At 48.2% G+C, this 13,236-nt stretch overlaps 1 protein-coding gene across 8 annotated transcripts in view; it reads right to left on the bottom strand.

Moving 5' to 3' along the window:
• Nucleotides 1–13,236, bottom strand: part of psme3ip1 (proteasome activator subunit 3 interacting protein 1) — a 92,998-nt gene that overhangs the window by 12,521 nt on the left and 67,241 nt on the right. For all 8 annotated transcript variants that reach the window (XM_067997790.1, XM_067997789.1, XM_067997783.1 and 5 more), the window contains one exon: nt 6,687–6,751. In XM_067997790.1, the coding sequence (XP_067853891.1) occupies nt 6,687–6,751 (65 nt within the window). The remainder of the gene's footprint in view (nt 1–6,686; nt 6,752–13,236) is intronic.

The following is a 13,236-nucleotide window of genomic DNA, read 5'->3' on the forward strand; positions in this document are numbered from 1 at the left end:
TAGGGGGGATGAGGAGGAGGAAGAAGAGGGGGGGATGAGGAGGAGGAAGAAGAGGGGGGGATGAGGAGTTGGAGGAGGAGGAGGAGGAAGAAGAGGGGGGATGAGGAGGAGGAGGAGGAGGAGGAGGAGGAGGAAGAAGAGGGGGGATGAGGAGGAGGAGGAGGAGGAAGAGGAGGAAGAGGGGGAGGGGAGGAGGAGAAGAGGAAGAAAGAGGGGGGAGAGGGGGAGGAGGAGGAAGTGAGGGAGGGGAGGAGGAGGAGGAAGTGGTGGAGGGGAGGAGGAGGAGGAAGTGGGGGTGTGGAGGAGGAAGTGGGGGAGGGGAGGAGGAAGTGGGGAGGGGAGGAGGAAGTGGGGGAGGGGAGGAGGAGGAGGAAGTGGGGGAGGGGAGGAGGAGGAGGAAGAAGAGGGGGGATGAGGAGGAGGAGGAAGAGGGGAGGAGGAGGAAGAAGAGGGGAAGAGGAGTTGGAGGAGGAGGAAGAGGAGTTGGAGGAGGAGTTGGAGGAAGAGGAGGAGGAGGAGGGAGGAGGAAGAGTTGAGGAGGGAGGGGGAGGAGGGAGGGGGGGAGGAGGAAGGGGGAGGAGGAGGGGGAGGAGGAGGGAGAGGGGGAGGAGGAGGGAGGGGGAAGGAGGAAGAGGGGTGGAGGAGGAAGAGTGGTGGAGGAGGAGGAGGAGGGTGGAGGAGGAGGAGGGTGGAGGAGGAGGAGGAGGAGGAAGAAGGGGGAGGAGGAGGAAGAGAGGGGAGGAGGAGGAAGAGGGGGGAGGAGGAGGAAGAGGGGGGAGGAGGAGGAAGAGGGAGGAAGAGGGAGGAGGAGGAGGAGGAGGGAGGGGGAGGAGGAGGAGGAGAAGGGAGGAGGAGGACGACGACGACGACGACGACGACGACGACGACAAGGGAGGGGGAGGAGGAGGAGGGGGAGGAGGGAGGGGGAGGAGGAGGAGGAGGGAGGGGGAGGAGGGAGGAGGAGGGAGGGGGAGGAGGAGGAGGGAGGGGGAGGAGGAGGAGGGAGGGGGAGGAGGAGGAGGGAGGGGGAGGAGGAGGAGGGAGGGGGAGGAGGAGGAGGGAGGGGGAGGGAGGCGGAGTAGGAGGGAGGGTGAGGATAAGGAGGGGGGTGGAGGAGAAGGAGGAGGGGGGTGGAGGAGAAGGAGGAGGGGGGTGGAGGAGAAGGAGGAGGGGGGTGGAGGAGAAGGAGGAGGGGGGTGGAGGAGAAGGAGGAGGGGGGTGGAGGAGAAGGAGGAGGGGGGTGGAGGAGAAGGAGGAGGGGGGTGGAGGAGAAGGAGGAGGGGGGTGGAGGAGAAGGAGGAGGGGGTGGAGGAGAAGGAGGAGAGGGGGGTGGAGGAGGAGGAGTGGGGTGGAGGAGGAGGAGGAGGGGGTGGAGGAGGAGGAGGAGGGGGTGGAGGAGGAGGAGGAGGAGGAGGAAGAGGGGGAGAGGAGGAAGAGGGGGAGGAGGAAGAGGGGGGAGGAGGAAGAGGGGGGAGGAGGAGGAGGAAGAGGGAGGAGGAGGAGGAAGAGGGAGGAGGAGGAGGAGGAAGAGGGGGGAGGAGGAGGGAGGGGGAGGAGGAGGGAGGGGGAGGAGGAGGGAGGGGGAGGAGGAGGAGAGAAAGGGAGGGGAGGAGGAGGAGGAGGGAAAGGGAGGGGAGGAGGAGGGAAAGGGAGGGGAGGAGGAGGAGGGAAAGGGAGGGGAGGAGGAGGGAAAGGGAGGGGAGGAGGAGGAGGAGGGAAAGGGAGGGAGGAGGAGGAGGAGGAGGGAAAGGGAGGGGAGGAGGAGGAGGAGGAGGGAAAGGGAGGGAGGAGGAGGAGGAGGAGGAAAGGGAGGGGAGGAGGAGGAGGAGGAGGGAAAGGGAGGGAGGAGGAGGAGGAGGAGGGAAAGGAGGGGAGGAGGAGGAGGAGGGAAAGGGAGGGGAGGAGGGAAAGGGAGGGGAGGAGGAAAGGGAGGGAGGGGAGGAGGAGGAGGAGGAAAGGGAGGGGAGGAGGAGGAGGAGGGAAAGGGAGGGGGAGGAGGAGGAGGAGGAGGGAAAGGGAGGGAGGAGGAGGAGGAGGGAAAGGGAGGGGAGGAGGAGGAGGAAGAAGAGGGGGGATGAGGAGGAGGAGGAGGAGGAAGAAGAGGGGGGATGAGGAGGAGGAGGAGGAGGAGGAAGAGGAGGAAGAGGGGGAGGGAGGAGGAGGAAGAGGAAGAAGAGGGGGAGAGGGGGAGGAGGAGGAGGAAGTGAGGAGGGAGGAGGAGGAGAAGTGGTGGAGGGAGGAGGAGGAGGAAGTGGGGGTGATGGAGGAGGAAGTGGGGGAGGGGAGGAGGGCGTGGGGAGGGTGAGGGAGGAGTCGGGGGAGGGGAGGAGGAATGGGGGGGGAGGAGGAGGAGGAAGTGGGGGAGGGGAGGAGGAGGAGGAAGAGAGGGGGGGATGAGGAGGAGGAGGAAGAGGGAGGAGGAGGAAGAAGAGGGGAAGAGGAGTTGGAGGAGGAGGAAGAGGAGTTGGAAGAGGGAGTTGGAGGAGGAAGTTGGAGGAAGAGGAGGAGGAGGAGGGAGGAGGAAGAGTTGGAGGAGGGAGGGGGAGGAGGAAGGGGAGGAGGAAGGGGGAGGAGGAGGGGAGGAGGAGGGAGGGGAGGAGGAGGGAGGGGGAAGGAGGAAGAGTGGTGGAGGAGGAGGAGGGTGGAGAGAGAGGAGGAGGGTGGAGGAGGAGGAGGGTGGAGGAGGAGGAGGGTGGAGGAGGAGGAGGAGGAGGAAGAAGGGGGAGAGGGGAAGAGAGGGGAGGAGGAGAAGAGGGGGGAGGAGGAGAAGAGGGGGGAGGAGGAGGAAAGAGGAGGAGGAGGAGGAGAGAGGAGGGGAAGAGGGGGGAGGAGGAGGAAGAGGGGGGAGGAGGAGGAGGAAGAGGGAGGAAGAGGGAGGAGGAGGAGGAGGAGGGAGGGGGAGGAGGAGGAGGAGAAGGGAGGAGGAGGAGGACGACGACGACGACGACGACGACGACGACGACGACGACGACGACGACGACAAGGGAGGGGGAGGAGGAGGAGGGGGAGGCGGTGCGGGAGGGGGAGGAGGAGGAGGAGGGAGGGGGAGGAGGAGGAGGGAGGGGGAGGAGGAGGAGGGAGGGGGAGGAGGAGGAGGGAGGGGGAGGAGGAGGAGGGAGGGGGAGGAGGAGGAGGGAGGGGAGGGAGGCGGAGGAGGAGGGAGGGTGAGGATAAGGAGGGGGGTGGAGGAGAAGGAGGAGGGGGGTGGAGGAGAAGGAGGAGGGGGGTGGAGGAGAAGGAGGAGGGGGGTGGAGGAGAAGGAGGAGGGGGGTGGAGGAGAAGGAGGAGGGGGGTGGAGGAGAAGGAGGAGGGGGGTGGAGGAGAAGGAGGAGGGGGGTGGAGGAGAAGGAGGAGGGGGGTGGAGGAGAAGGAGGAGGGGGGTGGAGGAGGAGGAGTGGGGTGGAGGAGGAGGAGGAGGGGGTGGAGGAGGAGGAGGAGGAGGAGGAAGAGGGGGAGGAGGAGGAAGAGGGGGGAGGAGGAAGAGGGGGGAGGAGGAAGAGGGGGGAGGAGGAAGAGGGGGGAGGAGGAGGAGGAAGAGGGAGGAGGAGGAGGAAGAGGGAGGAGGAGGAGGAGGAAGAGGGGGGAGGAGGAGGGAGGGGGAGGAGGAGGGAGGGGGAGGAGGAGGGAGGGGGAGGAGGAGGAGAGAAAGGGAGGGGAGGAGGAGGAGGAGGGAAAGGGAGGGGAGGAGGAGGGAAAGGGAGGGGAGGAGGAGGAGGGAAAGGGAGGGGAGGAGGAGGAGGGAAAGGGAGGGGAGGAGGAGGAGGAGGGAAAGGGAGGGGAGGAGGAGGAGGAGGAGGGAAAGGGAGGGGAGGAGGAGGGAAAGGGAGGGGAGGAGGAGGAGGAGGAGGGAAAGGGAGGGGAGGAGGAGGAGGAGGAGGGAAAGGGAGGGGAGGAGGGAAAGGGAGGGGAGGAGGGAAAGGGAGGGGAGGAGGAGGAGGAGGAGGGAAAGGGAGGGGAGGAGGAGGAGGAGGAGGGAAAGGGAGGGGAGGAGGAGGAGGAGGGAAAGGGAGGGGAGGAGGAGGAGGGAAAGGGAGGGGAGGAGGAGGAGGAGGGAAAGGGAGGGGGGGAGGAGGAGGAGGAGGGAAAGGGAGGGGGGGAGGAGGAGGAGGAGGGAAAGGGAGGGGGGGAGGAGGAGGAGGAGGGAAAGGGAGGGGGGGAGGAGGAGGAGGAGGGAAAGGGAGGGGGGGAGGAGGAGGAGGAGGGAAAGGGAGGGGGGGAGGAGGAGGAGGAGGAGGAGGAGGAGGAGGAGGGGGGAAAGGGAGGGGAGGAGGAGGAGGAGGAGGGGGGAAATGGAGGGGAGGAGGAGGAGGAGGAGGGAAAGGGAGGGGAGGAGGAGGAGGAGGAGGGGGGAAATGGAGGGGAGGAGGAGGAGGGAAAGGGAGGGGAGGAGGAGGACGGAAAGGGAGGGGAGGAGGAGGAGGGAAAGGGAGGGGAGGAGGAGGACGGAAAGGGAGGGGAGGAGGAGGACGGAAAGGGAGGGGAGGAGGAGGACGGAAAGGGAGGGGAGGAGGAGGAGAGGGAGATGGAACATCCCTTTATTTCCCATATTCCCCAAGCTGCTTCTGCCTCTCATTTCTGAAGACCTGCTCTTTGGCCCCCACCAATTGCCAATCTATAGCCAAAGAGCAGGAGGTGTGATCAGAACTGGATGAAAGGTCCAGCTCTGACAAAGGGTCATCGACCTGAAATGTTAACTCTGTTTCTTTCTGCAGAGATGCTGCCTGACCTGCTGAGTACTTCCAGCATTTTCTGTTTTTATATTGGTTACATTACTATTTTATAATTCTCGGATTTTTTTTTTGAGGAATTCATCTACTTTTAGGTAGCATTGACTTGTGTTTAAACAAATACCAGGGTTTGCTCGTGAAATGAAGCAGCACTAGTTGAAATTAGAGGCAAGTCACTCAGACCACTCCTGTGTGTTTCCCGCTGAGCAGTCACAGAGCAACATTTGAAACAGACCAGACAGCAAGTTTTGTACCACTGTCACATTTCAGGATTTGTGGCTGTTTGGCTGAGTAGGCATTTTTGATTTAAGTTAGAACATGTTTTTGACCTCAAATTCAAGATTCTAAGGATTAACTCCCAAAGGTCTTTTTAAAAAAAAACTTGACAGACAAAAAAAAGGCAGGAGTCGCTAGAACAAAAGGGGACATGGTATTTTCATGAGCTTGCCCGACAGGAGATGTGCCCGCCATCAAAACTGTTATCCATATCGGTTTAAGACGATCGGGAGGTTGTTAATACATTCCAATACTTCCTTGTGACATTCACACATATAAAGGCAAAGTGGCTTCCTTTTCCACTCAGCATGGCAGGGGTGCAGCTGACTGGCTGAGCAGGTGCCATGGGTGAAGTAATTTCCTAGCAGGTGGCAAGTTTGATTGGCAGGTCAACTGATGAATTTGTGGGTCGGAAGAGCTGGGGCAGGGTCAGGGGTCAAGCCTGTCCAGCTGAGAGAGAAAGAAACACACGATCTGCAAGGGCAGTCTGCTCTGAAATCTGGTAAGGAAGAGACTCAGTGAAAGCTTTCATCTTAAGCATAGTGCCAACTAAATTCAAGGAGAACACTGGTCTGAGAAGTGCACTTAGCTTGGTAATGTGGCATGCTTTATTTTCTACGTTAGGAGGAGTGTCATGAAATAAGTTCAAACTCACTGTATTCGTTAGTCAGTTCATTCACATATTAAATAAACCAGCTTGTTTCATTAGTCTGCCTTCCAAAAGATAAGAGAAATACACGTGGGGGTATGTGTGAAATTACAGTATACAGTTCATTTAAGGGATTTTCATTGTTACAACCCCTTACTAGATATGATATCTCGTCATATCATATGACTAGAAATTGGGCAGTGAGGGTAAACGGCTGACCGTAATGGGCACTGGGTCCACTTAGGGGAAAGAATGATGATGCTGACCCCGAGAAAGTATACAGAGCAAACCTGAAATTTGCACATCCACCCTCTTTAGGTGGGGATGATGCTTGGAACAGGGGTACCGGCAGAAAAAGGAAAGAGAGAGAAAAACATCACACTGTCAGCGCTGAGTGCAATGCAAACCAGAGAGATGTTGCTAAATATTACCCTATGGGAAAATGTGTACTTGGTGTGGTACTGAGGCACAAAGACCAGAAGGACCCCTGATCAATGCTGAGCTCACCAGTGGTGGTCAAACAGGAGCTAAAACATCAGTACCTGTGGGCAATCGTGGTGGAGGAAAGAGAAAAAACCCAGCCAGGGCTCCTGCCGTGACCATTATCCAGTGACTATTGCTGGAACGTTGGGTGAGTGGATGTAGGTTAAGAACAGGATCCGCCTCAGTTGTGATGCCTGCACTTGGGTCATGGAATCAGAGGGTGGCCAGCGCGCGTTGAGCTACACCCCATCTGGAGTCAGCTCTTTAAAGAGTTTACTTTCACAGTAGCTTTGTTGCTTTTTCAGTGGGAGAGTAGTTAAGTCAAAATAACTGGTTGAAACAGTGGACATCATTTGTAACTGACATGACATGTAACTACAATGAACAATGTCATGACCATACAGAGGATTTTCTTTAAATCAAAATTCTCTTCACAACTCATTTTTTGTGAATGCCAAACGGAGACCATCACACTACAAACACTGGGGGTATATGCTGACTGATGCAGAACAGATGGCACACATGGCAAAGATAGCGTGGGAATCACTTACCATCATGACCACTTCCCTCGCTGTTCTCCATCTTCTGTTTTTTGACAATTTCAGAGCTAGCTGAGCTAGAGTGAAGTGATAATGAAATTAAATTGAAAAAGTGGAAGTAACATTTTAATAACATCGTAAATATATTTGTTTCTCCTCCCCACGATTGATAATGCATTAAAATTCTCTGTGAGCGATTCATTTAAAAGCCTATTGGGTAATATTTAGCAACATCTCTCTGGCTGTTGCTGATAAGACAGACCAAGCTATACCAAATTACATAAAGGCACCAGTTCTTTATATTTAAAAACTAATATTTGAATAACTAGATATTTCAACTAAAAGTGTTATTTTCTAGATTACATACATTAAAGTTTATTAGCCAAGGCATTAAAGTTTATTAGCCAAGGCATTATTTATTCTTTTGTTTTTAATTGGACATGCTTGTTGAAAAATCTATTGAACACAATACCACCAACATGCCTTTAATGTTGAAAACATTCCAAGGAAGTTTAGAGGGGGGAGTGAAAAAAATAATGGATAAAATGGATAGAAGAACAAACACTGAGCCATGGTGAGAGAGTTAGGAGAGGTAACAAAAACTTGGTTGGAAAAGATGGATTTTGAGAAAAAAAATGGAACAAAAGGAAAGAACTTGCATTTATTCAGTGCCTTATCACATCCTCAGGATGCCCCAAAGCAACGTACAATCAACAGATCACTTCACATGCTCTGTTATTGAGAATTATCCTCAATATATTGTACATAGCTTTGAATAAGCCTGGAAATAGAGCCCTGCAGAACAGCTGAGTGTGTGAACATGTTCAAAACAGTAACGATGAACTTTTCCTGTGTTGATGTGGAGATGCCGGTGATGGACTGGGGTTGACAATTGTAAACAATTTTACAACATCAAGTTATAGTCCAGCAATTTTATTTTAAATTCACAAGCTTTCGGAGACTTCCTCCTTCCTCAGGTAAACATTTACTTGAGGAAGGAGGAAGTCTCCGAAAGCTTGTGAATTTAAAATAAAATTGCTGGACTATAACTTGGTGTTGTAAAATTGTTTACAATTTTCCTGTGTTAGCAGTGCTGTTAATGCCTCAGGGCACTTAGCATAACTCAGAACCAAGAGATTTTAATCTCCCCTCTCACAAAATTTAAAAGAAATAACTATAAAGGAGGCAATTTCCTTGAAGAAGATGTTTGTTTAAAATTCTTTTTAGGGAATTATCATATATTTAAAAAAGTAAGTAAATCTGACCCAAAAAACACACACCCAATAGCCTAACAGCAGCAGGTAAAATAGTAGAAACCACACTGAGTAGGTTGGACAAGTACTGATATTGGTTCAGAAGGAGAAGATCCTACCAGACAAGATTCCTCAGCTTTATGTAATTTATTTGGATTTGGACTTTCAAAAGATCCACATGAAAAACTTCCAATGAAACTAAAACTCATAGGAATCCAGGGTAGAACATGTGACTGGGTTAGTTAGTTAAAAAAATGAGACAGCATACTCTTGAAAGGTGTGGTGTCATACTGGGAGAAGGTGTTGAGTGGAGTAATGTATGGCTGTTACTTTTTACCTACAAAAATGGCCTGTATGCAGAAGTTAATTGTAAATATTAAATCTGTAGACCACACTAAAATGGGGAGAGCAAAAGAGAGGGTGCATTTGGAGATGAGTTTAGATTTCTTATGCAATTGGGCAAACAAATGGCAAATTAAATTTGAAAAATGCAAAATATTGCACAGTGGGCAAAAAAATAGGTGTAAAATGAAGGGACGGGTTTGCATAGGGAGACAGAAAGGGACCTGGGAGTGACAGTAGACTCAGCACTTCCATTTTTAAGAGAATGCAGAGCAGCAATTAAAAAAAACAAATAGCATATTGGGATACATAGCCAGAACAGAGGTTATATTAAAGGTTTTATAATGTCGTGGTCATACCACATGAGGAATACTGTGTACAATTTTGGTCATCACACTTCAAAAAGGGACATACATTAATTGACATGAGTGTAAAACAGAGCAACAAGAATGATCCCAAGTGTACAGAGGATCAGCTACAAAAAAAAGGTTAAGTTCTGCAAGCTGGAAAGATAATAATTTAAGAGAGACCTCTGAGACACTTAAAAACAGATACATATATGGTATATATACAAAGTTAACCCAGAATATTACTTCAAGGTATGTCAAATTAGTAGGGCAAGATGGCTAACTTAAATTAAAAAGCATATTTAAAACAGATCTATTAGAAATGTTCTGTTTTTCAAGTGTAACAAACATTTGAAATAATCTTCCAGAAAAAGTAGAGGCATTCAGTATGCAGTAGGATGCAAGTCTGGGTGAATTAAGAGTACTAGAGGGATGGGCCGAATGGTCTTTTCTCATAAATTGATGGGCTTTTCACACTATCAGCTTCTTTTAAATTTACTTAATTGCAAATCAAAATAGTCAGTTGAATTGAACAACGAGATTAGTAGAATAATTTCAACCAACAGCTGCATATCATAAAAATTAAAACTATATTACAACCCACTGGTCACTTTATTTGAAATTGTGTAATGAGTATTATTTAAATGATAATAATGATATCATGCATATTTATAATAACCTATTTCAATTGTAAAATGAAGATCTTCTTTGAGCTGAAGTATTATCAACTATAACGAGTGTTTCTCCCCGGTCTATGCTGATTCAGCTGATCTCAGTCAGGTCACGACAACAGATGTAATTTCTGAAACCAAGAGCTGGTGGTGACTGGAAGGTAAGATCGAGTCTACCAGAACCAAACCGATCGAGGCACATCAAAGTATTGATGAAGGTTGATGATCAAGTCCAATTAAAACAGTCAAACTTTTCAAAAGTAATACATTTTCAAAAATACTTTTACAGGATAATTCCTAGAATATCCATTACAAGCTAGTGATTATCATGGAAGCAATTTACCAACAAACAGCAATAAAACATCTCGTACATGGACAACGTTCCAAACTGTGGTCAACAAACTGGAAAAGAACTAGAGGCGCTGTTCTGATCAAGATATGGCAGGGGTGGGGAGAGAGAGCAGATCATACCCTGATGAAAAGCAAAATAGTGCTGATGCTGGAAATCTGAAATAAAAACAGAAAATGCTGGAAATACTCAGCAAGTCAGGCAGCATCTATGGAGAAAGAAACAGAGTTAACGTTTCAGGTCAATGACCCTTCATCATCCCCTGACCAAACTGGCTGCACAACTGTGCAAATATCTTACAGGGCAACATCCCCAAGTGATTTCCTTCCTTTTCCATGCACCATGGAATTATAGCAATTTCTACTTGAATGTGGAGATTAAACAAGCAAGAAAGAAAATATTCAACAAAATCCTTAATGTTTATTGTATCTCTATAGGAAGGCTCCATTAACCCTTTATCGTTAGCATACTCGCAGCTTCTACCATAAACTGGCTTAGGTTAAATTAAAACAATGGACTATTGGGTAAGGCACTACAACAGACAGACCAAAAAGTCCTAGGTGAAATTTGTGGGCTAGTGAAAATTAGCTGATCTCAGACAGGACAGCTGTTGGAGTTCTACAATTGGCCTCAGTGCTCTAGGTTAGAAAGTGGGGGACAAAAAATATCAGTCAGAGTTTGTATCCTGTGATAATTGCTGGAAAGGGCACAAATGCTAGATGATACTTCCATCAATACTTTGTTGTGCCTCCATCCGTTTGGTTCTGGGAGACTCGATCTTACATGTTAGATGAGGACAGGACGATGCTCAGCAGTGCTATCCTCCATGGTGAAATAGCCCACCGACACACACTGTCTGAGCTCATGCATGAAGAATGGCCACTTTGATACATGCAATGTTCATGGGATCATACCCCTGTGTTCAAGGGCAGAGGGAAGAAAGGGGGAGGAAATATCTTTTTGTGAACTAAGTTAAAACTAAACCAATATGATTGACATCAATTGGTTTAAAACTACTGTACTGTTCTCAAAAAGACAATTCATTGGAATACAAAGCAGTGGCTTGTTCACTCACAACCACCTTTATCAGAAGCATATTTGATGTTAAACAATGAACATTTTTATAAAGGCATTTTGATAATGTTACTGCCTTGTTTGATTGTAGAGCAGCAAGGCAATGAAAAACAGCTTGGCTCATACCCGTGTCTATGACATAGCACTCTGTCATTGTTTCTATGATCTAGCTAGCAGCACTTTCTAGACTTGTTAATTTATAAAACCACATCTAAAATGAAATTGAAATGTTCTCATGCTCACTGACATGCTAAATAGCAATAATCTTAAAGCTGCACTACCTTCTATTTACAACAGAACCTTTTTACTATGGAGGAAAATCAAATTACCCCATAGTACATGAACTTAATCTGAGGTACTTGAACAAACATTGCTAAGATTATAGCAATTTTTTTTTAATATCAGGATCTCAAAGTGTATTCAAATTTTATGAAACTAGTACACACATAGGTGTGTATTCATATATATTTCTTTTAAAGTCGCTACGATTAAAGGTACATGCATTTATATATTTTATGAGATCATTGTATATTTAGATGTACAATCACATACACTGCATTTCCTGTTCATTGTTTATGAAGTCACTGTGCATTCTGACTGCATGGTGCCTGAGGGAGGAATGTGCTGTCACATCAGGCTGCTTGTACAGAAAGTGATTTTAAAAAAAAATTCGTTCACGGGATGTGGGCGTCGCTGGCAAGGCCGGCATTTATTGCCCATCCCTAGCGAGATTTTTACAACTGAGTGGCTTGCTAGGCCATTTCAGAGGGCAATTAAGAATCAACCACATTGCTGTGGGTCTGGAGTCACATATAGGCCAGACCGGGTAAGGACGGCAGGTTTCCTTCCCTAAAGGACATTAGTGAACCAGATGGGTTTTTACGACAATCCGGTAGTTTCATGGCTATCATTACTGATACTAGTATTTTAATTCCAGATTTTTATTTAATTAATTGAATTTAAATTCGCCAGCCGCCGTGGCGGGATTTGAACTCGTGACTCTGGATTTTAGTCCAGGCCTCTGGATTACTAGCCCAGTAACATAACCACTACGCTACCGTACCCGTGATGCTGGACGAGGAAGGGAAGGAGGTGAGGCATCTTGTTTGGTCCTGGGTTCATGGGCTAGGGAATGGTGGGAAAGGGCCCTGTTTACTGGTGTTTGTATTGGAGCCTCTCATAGCCAGTGGGTGGGTTGTTATGTTGAGGGATAGTTTGTGTTGAGTGAGTCTCAGAATGGGCCATAAACCACCTGGTATATCCCCCAGTTCTAAGCGGAGGCCAATCACTCACTCACCCTGGAGTTGTGATTTTTTGTTTAGTAGCCCTAAATCCTATCCTCTACCATTGTTATGACATGAGCATAACTCTGCCGTAAACACTAATCGGTTGCTTTTAATCTGATCAAGTATTTGGTGAGATACATTTATCATGTTTTTATGGCAAAGGGTACAAATACCATGGAACACAAGTTAAAATTAGCGAGTAAGGAGGAAAATCAGAAACAACTTTTTCCACCCAAAGGACTTCTGGAATAAGTCACTAGAGAAAGCCATGAAGCAGACAACATAATATCATGTTGCTATTCGCTGTCTTTCTGTAGAGACACAAGGGTTTGAGGGATATGGTGAGAGTACGGTTATGGTGCTGAACTAGAAATACAAAGATTGTGAGTTCAAATCCCACATGGCAACTTGTAAAGTTGAATTCACTAAATCTGGTAATTTGTGGGTTTGCAATCCAAAATGAAAACCTAAGTGGTTCACTAATATCCTAAGGGAACCTGCCACTGCTACCTGACCACAGTCCCATACTATCTGATTGACTCTTAATGCCCTCATGGCAATACTGGATGGGCAATAAATGCTACCACAAATAAAAATAGAAATATCTGGGGCTGAGATCATTTAAAAAGAACTTGCAATGTCTTCATGTTCTTACACAGAGTGTGTAACAACATAACTAATCCTGTCTGCCACCACAACTACATTTTTCTACTTTAATAAAAATTAAGATTCAAAATCCAAATAAAGCAAAAAGATTAGATAGTTAATTAAATAGATAGACAAGTAAAAATTTTTTTAGACTGCTCCAATTCTGAAAACAACAACTTGTTAAAAACACTTTCTCATTCTCCACCTTGCCTACTTAATCTCTGCACATTACTTCTTCTACATGCATTCAAGGTCTCCATCTCACATCTGTTCTTCAGTTTTCCTTCATGATGAGCTTCCTTGTACCGTGCAATTTCAGCTGACCAGAATGCATCATAAATGGACCTAGACAGCAGCAGCTACAGTAAGTAAACTCAAAACAAGCAATATTTACCAATTTCATCTGCAGTTTTCAACATGCATGACAAAGTAAGAACATGTGATATATTTAAATAAGATAGATACAATGAATTTACTAGTTCATTAAAAAATAAATCCAGTTATGTGAACCAATGTCGCTCAGTTGTTTATTTGTCTTGGTGTATATCCTACATTTATTATAGTTTTTTTTATTACTGTATCTCTCAAAAAG

Source organism: Heptranchias perlo, chromosome 16 (assembly GCF_035084215.1).
Source record: "Heptranchias perlo isolate sHepPer1 chromosome 16, sHepPer1.hap1, whole genome shotgun sequence".
In the NCBI taxonomy this organism is placed as follows: domain Eukaryota; kingdom Metazoa; phylum Chordata; class Chondrichthyes; order Hexanchiformes; family Hexanchidae; genus Heptranchias; species Heptranchias perlo.